At 35.5% G+C, this 18,921-nt stretch overlaps 1 protein-coding gene across 4 annotated transcripts in view; it reads right to left on the minus strand.

Moving 5' to 3' along the window:
• EPHA5 (EPH receptor A5) overlaps positions 1 to 18,921 on the minus strand; it is a 412,214-nt gene that overhangs the window by 323,225 nt on the left and 70,068 nt on the right. For all 4 annotated transcript variants that reach the window (XM_068975450.1, XM_068975448.1, XM_068975449.1 and 1 more), the window contains exon 3: positions 6,056 to 6,719. In XM_068975450.1, coding sequence (XP_068831551.1) covers positions 6,056 to 6,719 — 664 coding nt within the window. The remainder of the gene's footprint in view (positions 1 to 6,055; positions 6,720 to 18,921) is intronic.

The following is an 18,921-nucleotide window of genomic DNA, read 5'->3' on the forward strand; positions in this document are numbered from 1 at the left end:
AGGTCTAATAGCATTGCTATGAGGTAGCTATTAACAGATGAGGAAAAGAAGGAATAAAGAGATCTGATAACTTGGACATTCGTTATATAACTGATAAATGGAAGCGGCAAGATTTGAATCCAGGTATTCTGGTCCAGAATCTGCGTGCTTAAGAAACTATGGAGTACGTTGCCTCTCACCAGCAGCATGTTTCCAAATAATCCATGTCTCTATATTCAAGTTAAATTAGGCAAGTTTACAAACATACACCCATTTTAAGAAATGTACACTTCTTTCATTCTTTAGAAAAGTGTCCACTTTTGCATAGGTAACTAATCTATAAATATATTTAGTTTCAGCAGCACATCTATTAATATAGGCAGAAGGAATATATTTCAGTTAGTGGTTCTCAACTAAGAGAGATTTTGCCCCAAAGAACATTTGGCAATACATGGAGGCATTTTGGGCTATTAAAAATCAGGAGCGGAGTACTAGATTAGTACTTAATCTAGGGACTGAGAGGCCAAAGTGAAAGTTGATCAGTCGTGTCCAACTCTTTGCAACCCCAAGGACGATACAGTCCATGGAATTCTCCAGGCCAGAATACTGGGTTGGGTAGTTGTTCCTTTCTCCAGGGACTCTTCCCAACCCAAGGATCAAACCCAGGACTCCTGCACTGCAGGAGAATTCTTTTCCATTTGAACCACCAGGGAAGCCAGGAAGCTGGTAAATGTCCTACGTGAACAGGATCCCCCAAAACAACTAGTATTTGGTCCCAAATACCAATAGTACCAGTGTTTTGAAACCTTGATTCAGGGGGGAAAAAAAAGCACACTAACATTTTAATATTAAACATAATATTAACCTAAAAAGCCATAACATTTAATAGAATTAGTCCAAAGTATTCAAGTGAGGAGGTAAAAAGAAAATCTATTATTCTCATGCGCAATACCTGCAAATAGATGAAATGACTTAATCACTTAATTGTCTTAGTGGTGGTTCACAGCAATAGGACACACACACACATACACACACACACACACGGATTCACACACCATTGACACCAATCACTCTGTGATTTCAAAATCACAGTCTTTTGTTAAAATTTTTAAATCAAAATTAATTTCCTTTGTTGCATAAAAGAGCATACCAAATAGGACCAAAGTTCAACCCCTTTGATGCTTTTTGGTAACATGCCTAATTAAAAATAACTAGGCTCTCCAATGCATAATTACATGAACACCTAACACTCTATATATTTCCAGCCAATTTTGTTTCAAACATAAATATGCACCAGAAGTCTGAATGATCGACATACTACTCCCTGCAGTATCTTTACTGTTTTTGAATCAAGGCTCCTTCTTGAGCTCAGTATTTTCACTACATTTCCTTGCTGTGCAATCATTTCCCAGTTGGACAATTAATAAGTGCTTTTTCTCCACAGCCCTTGGCATGTAACCCCCCTTACCCTGTATTTGAGCATGCACTATATACCTTCTTCACTCACTGGTTTTGGCAGTGACCCACAATCTAAATCTCTTTCCTCCATTTGATATAAGTGAAACTATAATTATCTAGGGGTAATTTCAAATTACTACTTCATTCCACTAACAACTGATGAAGATTAGTGGTCTTGCCTTGCATCTGAGTAAGTCAGCAACATAATCACAAGAGAACTCAGCAGGCAACATTTGATTCATGTGAACTCAATTACTTCTGTCAAACATATTCACTTCAATAAAAAGCAGAAACTTCCAAAATGGGTTTTTACTAACAATTTTGTACTAAAAAAAAAATTTCACATGACTCTTAAGGGAAAAATAGCATGAATTTTCTCAGAAATAATAATAAATAATAAGTATGAAACATGCTTTTATAAATGGATTTAATATATTATTAGTACCTGAAAATAATGAATATTTCAAAAAATAAATTTGAATACTTAAGGCAGTTTTTTATAGAAAATTCAGGCATACAAGTAAGCCTTCAAAAAATAAATGGACTCTGTATTTTAAGTTGATAACACAAACCAGCATATACGGTTACCTTGTTAAAATCAGTATGGAAAAGGTAGTTAAATTCTTATAAAGGAAGTTAAATAAGGAGACATGGAGATGATAGATCATGATCTGCTATTGATTAGTTGTCTTCTGGGTTGAAGCCATATGTGAACGAGCTGCCTAGCATTCTGCTTCTTGAAGGTTTAGTTGCTAAGAGACTGTGGGTCAGGTCTATCATGCCCTCCATGTGTATCAGGTCACATGAAAATGATCTGACAGCAACTACCTGGTCACCTCCTAGTAAATCTTAATATATTATAATCATTACAATAGGTTTATTCAACTTTAGCCTCTTATATTTATAGCCTTATAAATCACAACATATTTTGATTATCAAAGAAACCAAGTAATTAAATGCAAGTATGTAATAAGGCTATATTTATAAACACATTTTAGCATGTGATGCTTTGAAGTCTACAAAAATCACTAAAATGAAGTCTATAACAGTTAATATATCATATGCCAATCTCACATATCATTTAATATTTGAAACTTTGAAAATTTGGCCTGAGAATTTTAGGACTAAGTAAAGAGTAATTTAAAAGACGTTTGTCAATTTTGTGACCAATGATGTTTCCTACAGGTACATACAAAGGTAAACAAAATTACTTATTTAAAAATAATAATTTTAACATAGTATTTATAAATAGATAACTAACTTTTGAACTGTGGTGTTGGAGAAGACTCTTGAGAGTCCCTTGGACTGCAAGGAGATCCAACCAGTCAATCCTAAAGGAAATCAGTCCTGAATATTCACTGGAAGGGCTGATGATGATCCTGAAACTCTAATACTTTGGCCACATGATGGGAAGAGTTGACTCACTGGAAAAGACCCTGATGCTGGGAAAGATTGAAGGCAGGAGAATAAGGGGACAACAGAGGATGAGACGGTTGGATGGCATCACTGACTCCATGGACATGAGTTTGAGTAAGCCCCAGGGGTTGGTGATGGACAGGGAAGCCTGGCATCCTGCAATTTCTGGGATCGTAAAGAGTCAAACACAACTGAGCAACTGTACTGAACTGAACTGAGAAAGCTAATAGGAGCAAAGCCATGCAGGATCTTAGGCTATCTTATAAACTTTATTTGAAGGAGACAATTATGTTTGTATATATATATATACACACACACATATATACACATACATATACATTCGAGTAGAGTTGATTTGCAATGTTGAGTTAGTTTCAAGCGTACACAAAGTGAATTAGTTATTGCATATACATATATATGCGCACTTTTTTAGATTCTTTTCCCATACAGGCCATTACAGAGTAGTGAGTAAGAGTTTCTTGTGTTATACAGTAGATCCTTATTTCCTTATTAGTTATCCATTTTAAATACAGTAGTAATGTTTCTGTCAAATCCAATTTCCCAGTTCATCCTTTAAAAAAAAAGGAAACTATTGAAGTACTTTAAGTGTCTTGGAAGTAGGCAGGGACGGGGAGGATGGGTTTGTACAACTACCAGATTTGTATTTTTGTAGAGGTGACACATTCACATGGCTCAAAAACAAAAACTATATAAAAACCTACTCATTATTTAAAAATAAAGTTTCCAACAAGACATGCTTACAGATTGGAGGAAAAAGGAAACAGAGAGAAGTGGATGATTTTATGAGAGCTAGGTGGGAAATTTATAAATACTTTGTGAAGTATTGAAACTGGGAAGTGAGCAGGAAGGATATGTCAAGAACGATTCTTAGATTTCTGACCTACCAAGGATATTTCTAAAACAACAAGATCCCCACTTAGAGGTTTGTGGATAGCACATTAAAATTGAAGAAAGAGTTACAGTGGAATTTTATATGACACACACACACTCATACATTTAGATTTGCACATACATATTATGAATAGGTTTAAACACATATATTTATTTATATGGGACCATCTGTAACACCCTAATTTTCCAAGACAAATCTTCAACATTTAGTTATTCCCTCAGTAAATTATTTACAGAATAAATGTTTGAAATTCCTCATAGAATGGCCACATATCATTGGTACCTGGGAAAACATCAAGAGGCACTATTCGCACAGAATACATTGTGTAGAACATCTTCTGGGGCTGTGTAGTCTACTGCTTTCATGACCCCACTGCGTTCGATCCTCCTACCAGAGTAGGGTAATAAGCACATTAAGACAGAATCCAGTTAAGTTTCTACCAAGTGGCCTCTCCTTTTTCTCTCAGGCCTCTACTCCTCAACTACTAAGAGTATGAGAGGAGAAAGATGCAGTGGATGCATGCACTAAAAGCATCCTGTCAGGATACTACTTCACCCAGGTATTTTCATGATAAGCACCTGCAGAATATTTTAATCCCAGCAACAATAAAAAATTATCCTCTGAATGCAAAGGTCCTTTATACCCTGTACCAATCTGGATGAAGACAAAGGTCATTATGTTCTGAACTTAAGTTACCACATATCATTCACGGATATGATATAAATAGATAATCAAATAGAGCATGCTGCCTTATAATACTGGTAAACAAATTCTTAGAAATAAGATTTTATAAGCATTTTAGGGAAAACAATCTAATGTATTCAATGGATTATGTTTAACTTCCACTGCTGATTCTACAGTTACATATATCTTCACCCAGGCCAAGAAGGTTGCTCAAAAAGAGAAGTTAAGGTAATGTTAGTTAAAACTTTCCTTTAAATTCAAAGCTAAATAAAATCTGATTAATTTCCTTGACAAACTTAAAGGCATATCTGAAACATAATTTTTATTTAATAAAAATTTATATATAAAGGAATAGCAAGCTGTAGATTACATGGAGAAATGATCATGCACTTAATTGTAGATGGTATACAAATGTGAAGTGATACAAATGTGGTGCAATGCATTTCTAGAGATAAATAAGCAATGTCAGTATGATTTACAGATTAGTGTTGTTTCCCTGGACCTACAGTCAATCTACAGTCAAGCCTGAAGAAACCTGAGCAAGGGTGATCCACATTACACACTGAATTTAGAAAATAAATTGTACCTGAAGCTATCAATGGGCATAGGGGACTTCTCGGTATTTGATTTTCTCTTCAGTTAAGACACATTGACTCTCATTACCTATTTGGTCTGTGCATATCATGGGAAAACAAGTTTGGGTTCATAAGGATTAATTCTTTCCCTAAAAGGAAAATGTGTTTTCTTCCTCATAAGCTGTTCTTGACTTTGACATAAAGTACTATCCTGTTTCATGAAGCCACTAAGGAAGATCCAAGTTTTAAAGGGCAAGTCACCACACTGTGGACAAAATAAGAGTATTTTCAAATGAAACAGAAGCATGCATGATCAAGTTTCAATTTATTTTTTTTTCAAGTTTCAATTTAAAAGAAAAATTAAAACAGAAAAAATAATCCAAGTGCAAACTGCTTTGAAATGACCTTTCTGTATTGGTTCTATCTCCAAACAGTTACTTTCTTGGGCACTACTTATTATGCATTTGAAGTTAACCTGTAAATTCTTAAAAGCAAGTACATAATAGCTATTATATGCACACAATATGGTAAACTAAGTCCTGTCACTTTCCACACATGTCCAGTGAAGTTCATATGGAGGAACTTAAACCTAAAGAATTTTTAAAAGGCAGTTAAAAGCATGCCAAAAGTCTCATCAAGGTTTACATTTGAATTTCATGTAACAAGAGTATTATTTTTCTCTTCAGAGAGACAGAGTCATGATAGAGTAGCAGATAAACAAAGAAATAATCCCCTGATGTGAGTTGTTCAAAAATAAAAGTTCTGAAAGCAAAATGAATATGAAATACTACACTGCAAGTAAGACACTCTCTGAGTACTAATTATGTATATCCAGTAGAATATAATTTCAAATCTTTCATCATTGCCAGAAGTTCTAAAATTCCGAGAGGAGAGAAATCAAACTTGAAGAGAAATAATCTCCATAACTTAGCAAAGTAAAAGGTCATTTGCTCATAATCACTGGAAGATATACATATACATGATCCAGCGGAAGCAGACAGCCCCTGCAGATCTGCAGGCAAACTCTTACCTTGACAGGTGCCGTTTTTCTCTTCATATCCTGCCTTGCACATGCATTTCCCAATGGGTACCAGCCACTCCCCTTCAGCGCTGCAGTGCATTTTGGGTGGTTCGTCTGTCACAGAGTGGTTGACACAGGAGCCGGCCACTTCAAGTAACTGTGAAGAATCAGCTCCAGTAATTGTGTCAGGGAAGACAGCTAAATGTCGTACCACAGAAGGGCATTTTTTATAGTACACTCGCACTGAAACAAGAGCAATGCAAGCACCCACATCTTGAAAAGCAAGATAAAATCCCTTTTTGCTTAGAGGTCCTACATCTCTGACCTCTGTATTTAGTTTCATGACACGGTCACCAAGATCAAGTTCTGTAAAGCTTTCATCGGCAGCAATGGTATCAATTTTGATGTACTGGTTTTCCTTGATGTTTCTCCCATTCTCGTTATCTGACTCAAAGTAATACATGTTGAAAGTCTCCTTGCAGGTCCCCAGTCCTCCAGGAAGACTGTTGCAGTCCCGCAGAGTAAATTTGAGTTCTATGAAGATTCTGGAAGCACCTTCGTTGGAGATCCAACTGGTCAAAAGCCAGTTATTCTGGTTCTGTTCCATAACTTTGCATACTTGGTATGTATGGATAGGGGCATAATTTTCATCAACTTCACCAATCTCTTCCCACTGTAGAATGTAAAATAGAAAAACAAAAAAGTAAAAAGATGGTTAGAAAATAACCAGCAAAATAAAAGAAAATTAATTCAGATGTAAAATTTCTGCAGCCTCAATATACAGTACTGAAAGGAGATATACAATAAAAATTTTTTTAAATAATTTCTCTTTTCAAGTTAAATAAATCAGCAATATAGTAGTCATTGTCTCAAATGTAACTCAGGTGTGAACACATGTGAATGATATTCTCAAGAAAAATTCACGTATTTCTGAGTAAAAATAAAATTCAATGCAGGATATGATTAAACAAGAAGCAGTGAAAGGAAAATATGCACATTTGGAAGAAAGTTTGTAGAAAAGGAAATAGAATTTTTTAAAACTATAACAATGAGAAAAAAGCAGCAAATGAAGAAAAGAAGGGAGAAAAACATAATGACTGAATCCACGTTCAACTCTCAAACAACACAACAATGTAATAAAACTTGAAAGAATATTCATTAGCTTAAAATAGTTTATTTCATTGAAAAATAAATTAAAAAATAAAAACTATTTCATTGAACCAATCTGGTAGGACTCTTTTAAAAACTGTGTTGAAAGTCGTTCAGCCACGTCCGATTCTTTGTGACTCCATGTAGAATTCTCCAGGCCAGAATACTGCAATGGGTAGCCATTCCCTTCTCCAGGGGATCTTCCCAACCCAGGGATCGAACCCAAGTCTCCCGCACTGCAGGTGGATTCTTTACCAACTGAGCCAAGGAAGCCCAAGAATACTGAAGAGGTAGACTATCCCTTCTCCAGCAGATATTTCCGACCCAGGAATGGAACCCGGGTCTCCTGCATTGCAGGCAGATTCTTTAACACCTGAGGTACCAGGGAGTGAAGCTGAAGTTAAGTTGCTCAGTCGTGTCCGACTCTTTGCGACCCCATGGACTGTAGCCTACAAGGCTCCTCTATCCATGGTATTTCCCAAGCAAGAGTACTGGAGTGGGTTGCCATTTCCCTCTCCAGGGGATCTTCCCCACCCAGGGATCGAACCCAGGTCTCCCACATTGCAGGCAGATGCTTTACCACCTGCGCCACCAGGGAAACCTTGAGGTACCAGGGAAACCCCCCAAATTGTGATACGAAGGGTTTATTTATACATGTACCCACAAATATAAACCTAGAGACAGAAAGAAAATAAAGATATACAAATTATAGACTAGTAATATGGAGAACTTTGTCATTTCAAATACTAACTGATATTTTGTTATACATAACCTGAGAACTACACAATGACCTTAAAAGTTATTAATATATACAGGATGTAGAAAAATTAAGTATGATTTATATAGCTTTCAAAATACTGTTCAGTCAAATAAGAGATCTAAACCTCTCTCTCCTAGTAAACTATCATCACTACAGTTTTGAGAACGTCACTGAACCGTACCACATTTTATACAGTGTAAGTCAGATTTTTATTCTTCACAAAGATTTTATTATAGCAAAATATTTTAAACCTGTCTAGAATCTGTGGGAATAAAAGTACATGGAATTTTGTTTAAAATCTTTAAAAATTATCCTGAAACACACAGAGCAATGAAACCGTACATGACTTTCAATAAATCCAAAATGTGATTTCAGACATTAAGTATTATAGATAATAAACTTCATAGAACCTCATTTCTTTAGACATGAAATTAAATGGAGCGTTATTGCTTGATTCTGTTCAACTGACAGAGATGTGAAAAATGGCATCACAAGGGATGCACATAAATCGTATACCTTAGATGGCCCCTCTCAGAATTCTAGCTGCCATCAGAAAGACAGAAGTAAAAGGTGTTAATGAGGGAAAACTAATGAGCTCATTCAAATCACAAGACAGACATCAAGACTATATCTTACCTAACTATTTACATTAGAGTGTTACATGTAACCTTAGTTCATTTATTTAATCTCACTTTTGCCCCCTCTCAAAATGCATATAAAGTGTACTTTGCTTCTGATTTTCTTAATCAGCTTTGTCTCTCATTAAACGACTTACAGTTTCTTCATGAAGTCATCCAGGTATCAGTGTTATTTATTATAAATGGTTACTAAATGTCATGCTTAATATTTCATGGAAAAAAACATCTCAACTAACCAAATGAAAATAACAAAAATGATTAATTTATTGTAAGAAGATTAAATGTATTTCCTTCATTAAAAAAGCTCTTCCCTGAAAAAGGAAAACCAAAATGCCTCATTATCTCTGTTTTAGATTCTCTTATTTTTTAAGAGTTCTCCAATGCAAATCACAAACATATTTCTAATCCCTGGCCTTGAATCATTTATAAAAGACCTATTTATGCATCATATAGTCCAACAGGGCCCTGCTAGCAAATCAAAAGAATGGACAAGAAAAAGGAATAATATCTTGCATTTTGAAAGATAATAAGGCAAGAAATTAACAGTCTTTGTCTGTACAAAGTCCAAGGTACCACAAATATTATTAAAAGTGCAAGCCAAGCAGCACTTGACAAGACAGCTTAATAGGTACTGCTTTGGGTGATAATTTCTAAGTATGTGCTTAAGAATGTTATTCCTCTGAATATTCTCAATTAAGAAGAGAAAAACTGTAATTTTCTTTGATGTTAGAATATATCATGGTGGGATTTTATTTATCTTTCTTTTCAAGTGTCCAAAATATAAATGAAGGCTCACATTTTCTATTTCTAATGAATGAATAGGAGTAATTTCATTTAAATAATTATGGCCATAAGCCATTCAGAGACTCAAAAAGGTAATACAGATGCATTTCCAATAAATAGCTGCTCCTATCTAGACAAATACACTAAGAAGCAAACAAAAATATTTCCTTTATTTTGGATTGGCTAGCTGAAATAAAATGCTGAATTCTTTGAAGTAGTCTTCCCTTTTTAATACAAAGAAGACATCTTGCTATCCTCAGCAAATATCTTATTTACAAAGAAGAAACAAGTGGATGAAGAGAAAGTAACACTCTCCAAGAACTTAAGATCACAACAGGTATATTCCTAGACACTTTTGCAAATGTCATGTCAATGAATTACCATAATTTAAAGAAGAGCATAGACAGAAAATACAATATTTTCAGTGTAATTTTGTTGGAATTCCTATGATTCCATAGCATAATAAAAGTGTTTGTTAATTACTGTAAGTGAGGTGCCTGGGCAGTTTGGACACGTCACCACTGCACATAATTTAGTGGGTTTAGTTCTATTCTTCAGGTCCCACTACTCCTCAAACCCCACCCTCTAAGCCTAGACTTTTCTCTGTGTTTGCTTTTTCCTCATTCCTATTTCTTTGACTTAATATTAAAGAACTGATTACACAACCAGTTTGAGCTAGCTTAATTTCTCTCTCAAACTCTTGGGCTTGCTTCTTTCCCCACTGGCCCTCTGAAAACAAATCAGTTTCATTCTAATCCCATGTTTGGCCAGGCATCAAAAGTCAGCCACATTCATCAGAGAAGTGGGAAAAAAAGGACTGGGTTTCATATCCATATGTGTATCATGGAGTTACCAACTTTTCCTATGCAAGCTATTAAGAGCTGTTTTCTCCCTGCCTGCTTCTCACAGCCCTATTTGATTTGTTCCCCCAAGCTCGTAATATCTCCTATATTTTTAGTATTTATTTCATTTCCAAGCCCCTAGTCTGTACAACACCTTGTGTGCATTAACAGTTTAAAACAGTGACTCAGGACACTTAGCCTAGATTAAGTCTCCCCTTATATTATGTCCCCAAATACACATGAAGAATCATCAAGTGAACAGAGACATTTTGACCTTTCAGGTTATGGGGACGCCTGGTATTTAGTTCTGTTGTCATTATTGTGTGTTTATATGTTTCTACATAGAGATTAATTTACTGAGGCTAAAGTACAGTGATCAGAAACACTAGCAGAGGCCTGCATATACATACTTAACTGGTCTTGTATAAAGGAAAGATTATCAGCCTGAAGTCCTAGAATTAGTCCCTGCTTTTACAGTATCTCGATGCATAAATTAAGAATTAACTACTGGTATACTGGTTACAGGAGAAGGCAATGGCACCCCATTCCAGTACTCTTGCCTGGAAAATCCCATGGACGGAGGAACCTGGTGGGCTGCAGTCCATGGGGTCGCTAAGAGTCGGACACGACTGAGCGACTTCACTTTGACTTTTCACTTTCATGCATTGGAGAAGGAAATGGCAACCCACTCCTGTGTTCTTGCCTGGAGAGTCCCAGGGATGGGAGAGTCCCCAGACAGGCTCCCCAGCAGCATACTGGTTACATAATCTAGAATGAGAACTGAAACTCTCTATCCCAGTCATCTAATATCCAGTATAAAACATCATGCTGCTGCTGCTGCTGCTAAGTCGCTTCAGTCGTGTCCGACTCTGTGCGACCCCTAGACGGCAGCCCACCAGGCTCCCCCATCCCCAGGACTCTCCAGGCAAGAACACTGGAGTGGGTTGCCATTTCCTTCTCCAATGCGTGAAAGTGAAGTCACTGAGTCGTGTCCAACCCTCAGCGACCCCATGGACTGCAGCCCACTAGGCTCCTCCGTCCATGGGATTTTCCAGGCAAGAGTACTGGAGTGGGGTGCCATTGCCTTCTCTGATAAAACATCATGAGTGGCCTTAAAAGATCTACTTCCATTGTTTACTTTAGAAATGAGAAAAATTAAAGACCATATTTCTCAAGCTCACAAAATACTACCCTGAGCATCTCCTCTGTCCATCCCCTGTCCGTGCCTCTGCCTTCTTATTAGCATGTCTGTCCATGAAGTCTGGATTTGTGTGTGGGATTCCTTGATTCACTACATTAATTTTACTCCACTCTGTTGAAACTAAATTGACATTTTCTTTCATACATGATTTAACTATAACTAATTTTTTTCTTCCTTTCTCCCTTCTATCTTTCCTTTCTTTCTCTCTCTCTATATTAATACTCTGAAACAGATATGAAAGTAAAGACACAATTCTCTTTTTCTCTGCTATATCTCAGAATATGATACCATAAGACACAGGGTAGGAAACTCAGTGAATATTTTATAATGAATGAATTAATATCAAACATACATATATTCCTAAGTTCAGACATATGTTAATATGAAATTTGAAATAATTCAAACATGGTAAATAAATGATTATATGATTTGCTTTTTGTTTTACTTTGAACAAAAATAAATTTTGTTCTCTGTAAATTGTCTGAACTTTATAAATTCAAATAAAGGAATGTTTATAAGCTCATATTTTTGAAAGTTAGTCTTCAGTGAAAACTTCTAGGAATTTAAGACATTATTTTTATTTTAATCATACAACTACTTTCAGTTTAGTATTGTATATTAACCTGTAGAACTAGCTTTCTTTAGCATTATATTTTCCCAGTTATAACTTAAGAGCTTAGTATAGATTAATTAGATATTTTAGTATAAAATGTTTTAACATATTCAGTTTTTATTTTTCACTCACTCACCTTTTTCATAATTCTATACAGATTAAAAGCCTAGGAGGTAGCATATCAGTTACTGGCACTGTACCTTCTTTCCTTTTTGGTCAAACAATATTGCGACCATCTTAATCATTTAATATGGCAGAGCAATGTTAAAACATAGCTACGTGTCTACTGCTTCCAGCTTTACTCTGCAATGTCCAAAGCATAACTTTGCAACAAGACCTTGTTTATCACATAAATGCTTCTTTGAATATAGTGTTAACTGTCCTAAAACTCAGCACTCAGAAAACTAATCTTGTCCCATCAATTTATGGCAAATAGATGGGGAACAGTAGAAACAGTGGCAGACTTTATTTTGAGGGGCTCCAAAATCACTGCAGTTCGTGACTGCAGCCATGAAATTAAAAGACACTTGCTCATTGGAAGAAAAGCTATGAGCAAACTAGACAGCATATTAAAAAGCAGAGACATTACTTTACCAACAAAGGTCCATCTAATCAGAGCTACAGTTTTTCCAATAGTCATGTATGGATGTGAGAGTTGGACTATAAAGAAAGCTGAGTGCCCAAGAACTCATGCTTTTGAACTGTGGTGTTGGAGAAGACTCTTGAGAGTCCCTTGGACTGCAAGGAGATCCAACCAGTCCATTCTAAAGGAAATTAGTTCTGAATATTCATTGGAAGGACTGATGCTGAGGCTGAAACTCCAATACTTTGGTCACCTGATGCGGAGAGCTGACTCATTGGATAAGACCCTGATGCTGGGAAAGACTGAACGTGGGAGGAAAAGGGGATGACAGAGGATGAGATGGTAGGATGGCATCACTGACTCAATGGACGTGAGTTTGAGTAAGCTCCAGGAGCTGATAATGGACAAGGAAGCCTGGTGTGCAGCAGTCCATGGGGTCACAAAGAGTCAGACACGCCTGAGCGACTGAACTGAACTGTCCATTATCCTTTAATATCACAACATTCTATACAATGCATTTTGAAGTGCTTCACGAGAAATTAATTCTAGGCTTCTCATTTTGTTCAAAAAACTGTTAGATATCATTTATTATTTTTTCTTTTATGTGCAGTATGTTTGCTAACATCACTGAAGATATCCTGACCTCATATTACTAATTAACTGCTGCTTTTAAAACAGTAGCACCTATCCAAGATCTTAGAAAGTGCCTGGGAAATGATTTGACTCTGTGCTCAAATTCATAATTCTGGCATTTTACCCCTTTTAACTAGTGATCAACACATTCCAATTGCTACTGAGTCATAAGTTTACCTAAAGTCTAGAATTTCTGGAAGCTTCCTGCTCTTTCAAAACTTAGATGAAATACCACATGGAAAATGAGAAATTTCAAACAAACCAGAGATCTTTTGTTTCTCTATGTTTTTATAATAATTTATTCTTTTAATATCAGATTTTTTAGATTATTGCATTTTTTTCAATTTTGCTATACTGATTAAAATTAGGTAAAATATACTCAAGTAAGTACATAAATGAATTGCTTACTTTCTCATTTTCTTATTTCCTCAGTTTCTCATTATGATAAATGATTACTAATATTCTTCCTGGGCTTCCCTGGTGCCTCAGTGGTAAATAATTCACCTGCCAATGTATGAGACACAGGTTCAACCCTTGGGTCAGGAAGATCCTCTGGAGAAGGAAATGGCAACCCATTCCAGTATTCTTGCCTGGGAAATCCCAAGGACAGAGAAGCCTGGTGGGCCACAGTACATGGGGCTGCAAGCGTCAGACATGACTTAGCAACTAAACAACAAAAAATACTATTCATCATAACATTTTATAAGACTTGCTATGCTTATGTAAAATCATTACTTTTTTCCTTCCTGTTGGATGTACAACTGAGCTCATTTATCTCTGTGTGCATGCAGATATCTGCCACTACCTAATACATTCAACCCAGGACATTTCTTCTGAGAGAAAATAGGATAGAAAAATTCTCACAGAATAAGAGACTTAGGATCATTATTAATGGTAAAAATAAAAAGTTGAGAATTCTATTATTGTTGGGACAGACTTTTTAGTCTGTTCTTACTACCTCTGATGTGTTACCATCCACTAGAAGCCATTCATCATTAAAAAGAAACACTGTATTATTAAGGCCAGTGCATGCTGGACACACATATGAGTCCCTAAGCCTCCTGCCTGTCCAGTGGCTGCCCAAATGCTTAAACAGCGAGAGTCAAGTAGAAAACCAAATTTTTACTTGGGAGATAATACAATGCTTTAAAAGAAACTTTATTATAATTCAAAGATAATTATGGAATGTGTGAAAACCTCAAAGCTATATTATAATATAGGAACAACAGATCAGAGCTACAGCTAGTCAACCTACATTTGAGAATATTAATTTTCTCATTATGCACTGTATATATGATGTAATCATACAGAACACAATCACATCATTTTTAGAAAGACTGATATGTTTTTAGTGCCAAATTAACGTCTCAGATCAGAGCTCTCTGAAATTAATTTCCTCTCTTTTAGAAGGGTTAAAATTCTAATGTATAAAATATAGTTGCACATGAAGTAATACTAACCATTATAAGAGAAAATTTTTCATTACCTGATGAACTAGGTATTTACATTTTCATAACATAAAACTGTGGGTCTTTGTTGTGGAATTCTAGGGCCCATCTTTCCTTGCTCAGTTTAGTAAGTTTTTTATCAAGACAACACAAGTTCATTGAGCAACAGAAACATATCAGTTTTTATGCATAATCACCAGGACAAGATGGTTTTAAAAGAAAGATATTTGTAGTTTTAGTTTCTTTTTCAGAAATTAAATCTAAAAGCTATGGCTTTTTAGTAAAATAAATATGACAAAATGTATCAACTTTCAGTGAAAATCATTTGAATCAATAATCTTGTTACATTTCCTCAATAATATGTTAGTGGAAAAAAGATTGCATCAAATAGGTGTTTTTGTTGTTTAAAACGTCTTTAAAATTCATGAGTATGAAATAACAATATTGCTAGAAATGACTCAATTAATTTTCTATGTATGAAATAAAGCTGTAGTCAATTACTTTATTGCCCACAGAATAGTACAAATATTTATGGGCTCAAATTCAATTTGTGAAACAAAATCACTTGAGAAAGATAGAGTTGAAAACTTTCAAATTTATATGGATATTTTCAGACGGAAATTTATAGACAATTGAGCATCTGTCTACAACACTAAATAAGAATCTTGAAGAGATTTTTTTTCACCTGGAAAAACAATTCATATTCTTTCTAATGTTGCAGTCAGCATTTTTTTTTTTCAAAAAGGAAAGAAAACATATGGATTCTTTCTTCATTTATTCTTTTTTAAAGTTTTTTTTAATGTGGATCATTTTTAAAGTCTTTGTTGAATTTGTTACAATACTGCTTCTGTTTTATGCATTTTGGCCATAAGGCATGTGGGATTTAACTCCCCAACCAGGAATCAAACCTGCGCTCTGTACTAAAAGGTGAAGTCTTAACCACTGGGCCACCAGAGAAGTCCTTCTTCATTTATTCTTTAAAAAATATGCAAGTGCGCAAGAAATGAACTAAAGATTGCAAAAAGCAAAAGCAAAATATCAGATAAACATTCACAGAGAAGTTTATCACTTAAACAAAAAGGTATTACTTATAAAATACTGTAATGAATATTATCTAAAAACAAAAAATAAAAAGTATATATCATGACTGCTTCTATATTTGTCATTCCAGTTTTAAGAAGACATATATTGAACAGTTTCACATTATATAAAATAATAAAAGATATCTGAATACCTCAAGTTTATAACTGGCTTTTTTCTTGAAAAATCTATTTACAAAAACAAATTCAAACATCAATTGGTCAATAATAATTTTAAAAGGCAGAATGAGCTACATGAATATGTATGCCCAAAATTAGCAAATTAATAAACTCAAAGTCTCCCATTAAATATGGCATGTTTGTGATTTGTGCCATGTAAAATATTTTTTAAATCTGTTAGAAATGGATTTATAAGCCACTGATCTAGTTTAGCTCCATTTTATACAATATATTGAGACGCTTCCACTTTTATGTGATAGTATCTTGCTGCTGTTGCTGCTGCTGCTGCTGCTAAGTCACTTCAGTCATGTCTGACTCTGTGAGACGCCACAGACGGCAGCCCACCAGGCTCCGCTGTCCCTGGGATTCTCCAGGCAAGGACACTGGAGTGGGTTGCCATTGCCTTCTCCAGATAGTATCTTACCCGTATATTTTCTGTCCTGTTACACCAAGAAATAGTCCAACATTTGATAACTTGTAAAACTGTAGTAATATAAATAATCTTTTGTGTACTCTTGCATAAATTCACCTAGTCTGTGAGTTCATATCTTTACAAAAAGATGACTGTGATCTCAGTTTACAAACTTGCATTAGTGAGAGTGTTACACATTTACCACGGAGATTTTAAGATCTAAGGAGTCATATGTTTCTCCTATGTTTCAGGGTTTCACAGTAGACACACACACACAGACACTGATACAGACACTCACACACAGACTCACAATGAAGAATTCCTTCCTGACAGTCATTATGAGATGTTAGAGAATGGTCTCAATAACACTTAAAATTTTAGAGTGGCATTACTATTCTCTTCAATATAAATACTGTCCTGTTACAGATAGCTAAATATTCTATGAGGATGCCTTCTTTTTGAAGAAATATTAAAGTTTAGGTAAATGAGGGAAAAAACTGTTTCCCTTGGGATTGAGTTTAATGAAAATAGATTAACCTTTAGTGCATTTAATGTTGTAGGCAAAATAGATACAATATACACTTACTATTCTGGCAAAAAAAAAATTTTTTTTAAGGAAAAAAGATTTCAGTAAACCATTTACAACACTGGATGATTTATCCAGCCTAAAACATATACCAGAAAACATAATGTTGTCTGTGGTTCTGGTCTTTATACCACCCTCATTTTTCAATAGATATTACATTTCTGGCGCAGGCATTACAAACAGCACCCATAATCAACTCCATGTCTCACGTTAATCATGTTCTTGTAATCACTGGCTATTCAACACAAATCTCCATCTCAGTTTTTGTTGGGAAACAGCCACACTGGAGCTTTGAGTTTATTCAAGTTTAAGTGATTATATTGTTATCATATGGATTAAAGTTCACAGCGTCCACTTGCCACAGTGGTATTAAGGACGCTGTAGAAATGGAGGGTGTCTATAGTTACTTTATTGTACAGTCAGAAGCTGGAACTTCCATATGGAATAGCTTTATTTTTCAGAACCTCAGGGCTGCTCTCTTTGAGATGGAAGTAAAAGAAGAAACAGCCATGGATCTACTGAAATTTCTTCCTTTGTATTTGTTGGGCATTTTCTGGCCAAAACTCTTCTTTCAACAAAAAACAGCTACTTAACTAAAAGTATACTCTTTAGTAAAAACTTAATATGAAAATTTTGAGTGTCTCTTGATAGTTCTAAAATGACAATTCCAATTTTTTAGCATTCATTTTTACATGTTTTTGATCATTAGTTTAAAACAAATTTAACTCTGGCCTACATTAAATTGTAGAGATTTTATTAATATAACAGTGTTTGCTAGTTGAAGACAGTGATTGACATACTTATAAAAAATTTCTATCAACTCAATCTAAATATTGTATTGTATTTTACTAATGAATTTTTAATTTGAGAATTCCTGTGAAATGGATTTTTACTGAGAATGCTAAGAATTCTAGACAATGTCTGTAAAAGCCTTCAAAGCATGAGTGAAATTACAGCAGAAGGAAAGATAAATTTCATATTTGTTCATCCTACTTGGATCTTCTGCCAGTATTTTTCCTGTATCTTCTTATATTAACCATTAATCATCTTGACGCCATTTTCCCTATGTTCAGTTCAGTCGCTCAATCGTATCCAACTCTTTATGACCCCATGAATCGCAGCATGCCAGGCCTCCCTGTCCATCACCATCTCCCAGAGTTCACTCAGACTCACGTCCATAGAGTCAGTGATGCCATCCAGCCATCTCATCCTCTGTCATCCCCTTCTCCTCCTGACCCCAATCCCTCCCAGCATCAAAATCTTTTCCAATGAGTCAACTCTTTGCATGAGGTGGCCAAAGTACTGGAGTTTCAGCTTTAGCATCATTCCTTCCAAAGAAATCCCAGGGCTGATCTCCTTCAGAATGGACTTGCTGGATCTCCTTGCAGTCCAAGGGACTCTCAAGAGTCTTCTCCAACACCACAGTTCAAAAGCATCAATTCTTCGGCACTCAGCCTTCTTCACAGTCCAACTCTCACATCCATACATAACCACTGGAAAAACCATAGCCTTGACTAGACGGACCTTAGTCAGCAAAGTAATGTCTCTGCTTTTGAATATACTATCTAGGTTGGTCATAACTTTTCTTCCAAAGGGTAAGCGTCTTTTAATTTCATGCCTGCAGTCACCATCTGCAGTGATTTTGGAGCCCAAAAAAATGAAGTCTGACACTGTTTCTACTGTTTCCCCATCTATTTCCCATGAAATGATGGGACCAGATGCCATGATCTTCGTTTTCTGAATGTTAAGCTTTAAGCCAACTTTTTCATTCTCCTCTTTCACTTTCATCAAGAGGCTTTTTAGCTCCTCTTCACTTTCTGCCATAAGGGTGGTGTCATCTGCATATCTGACGTTATCGGTATTTTTCCCGGCAATCTTGATTCCAGCTTGTGCTTCTTCCAGTCCAGCGTTTCTCATGATGTACTCTGCATATAAGTTAATTAAGCAGGGTGACAATATACAGGCTTG

The sequence above is a fragment of the Capricornis sumatraensis genome, chromosome 7 (genome assembly GCF_032405125.1).
Source record: "Capricornis sumatraensis isolate serow.1 chromosome 7, serow.2, whole genome shotgun sequence".
Lineage (NCBI taxonomy): Eukaryota > Metazoa > Chordata > Mammalia > Artiodactyla > Bovidae > Capricornis > Capricornis sumatraensis.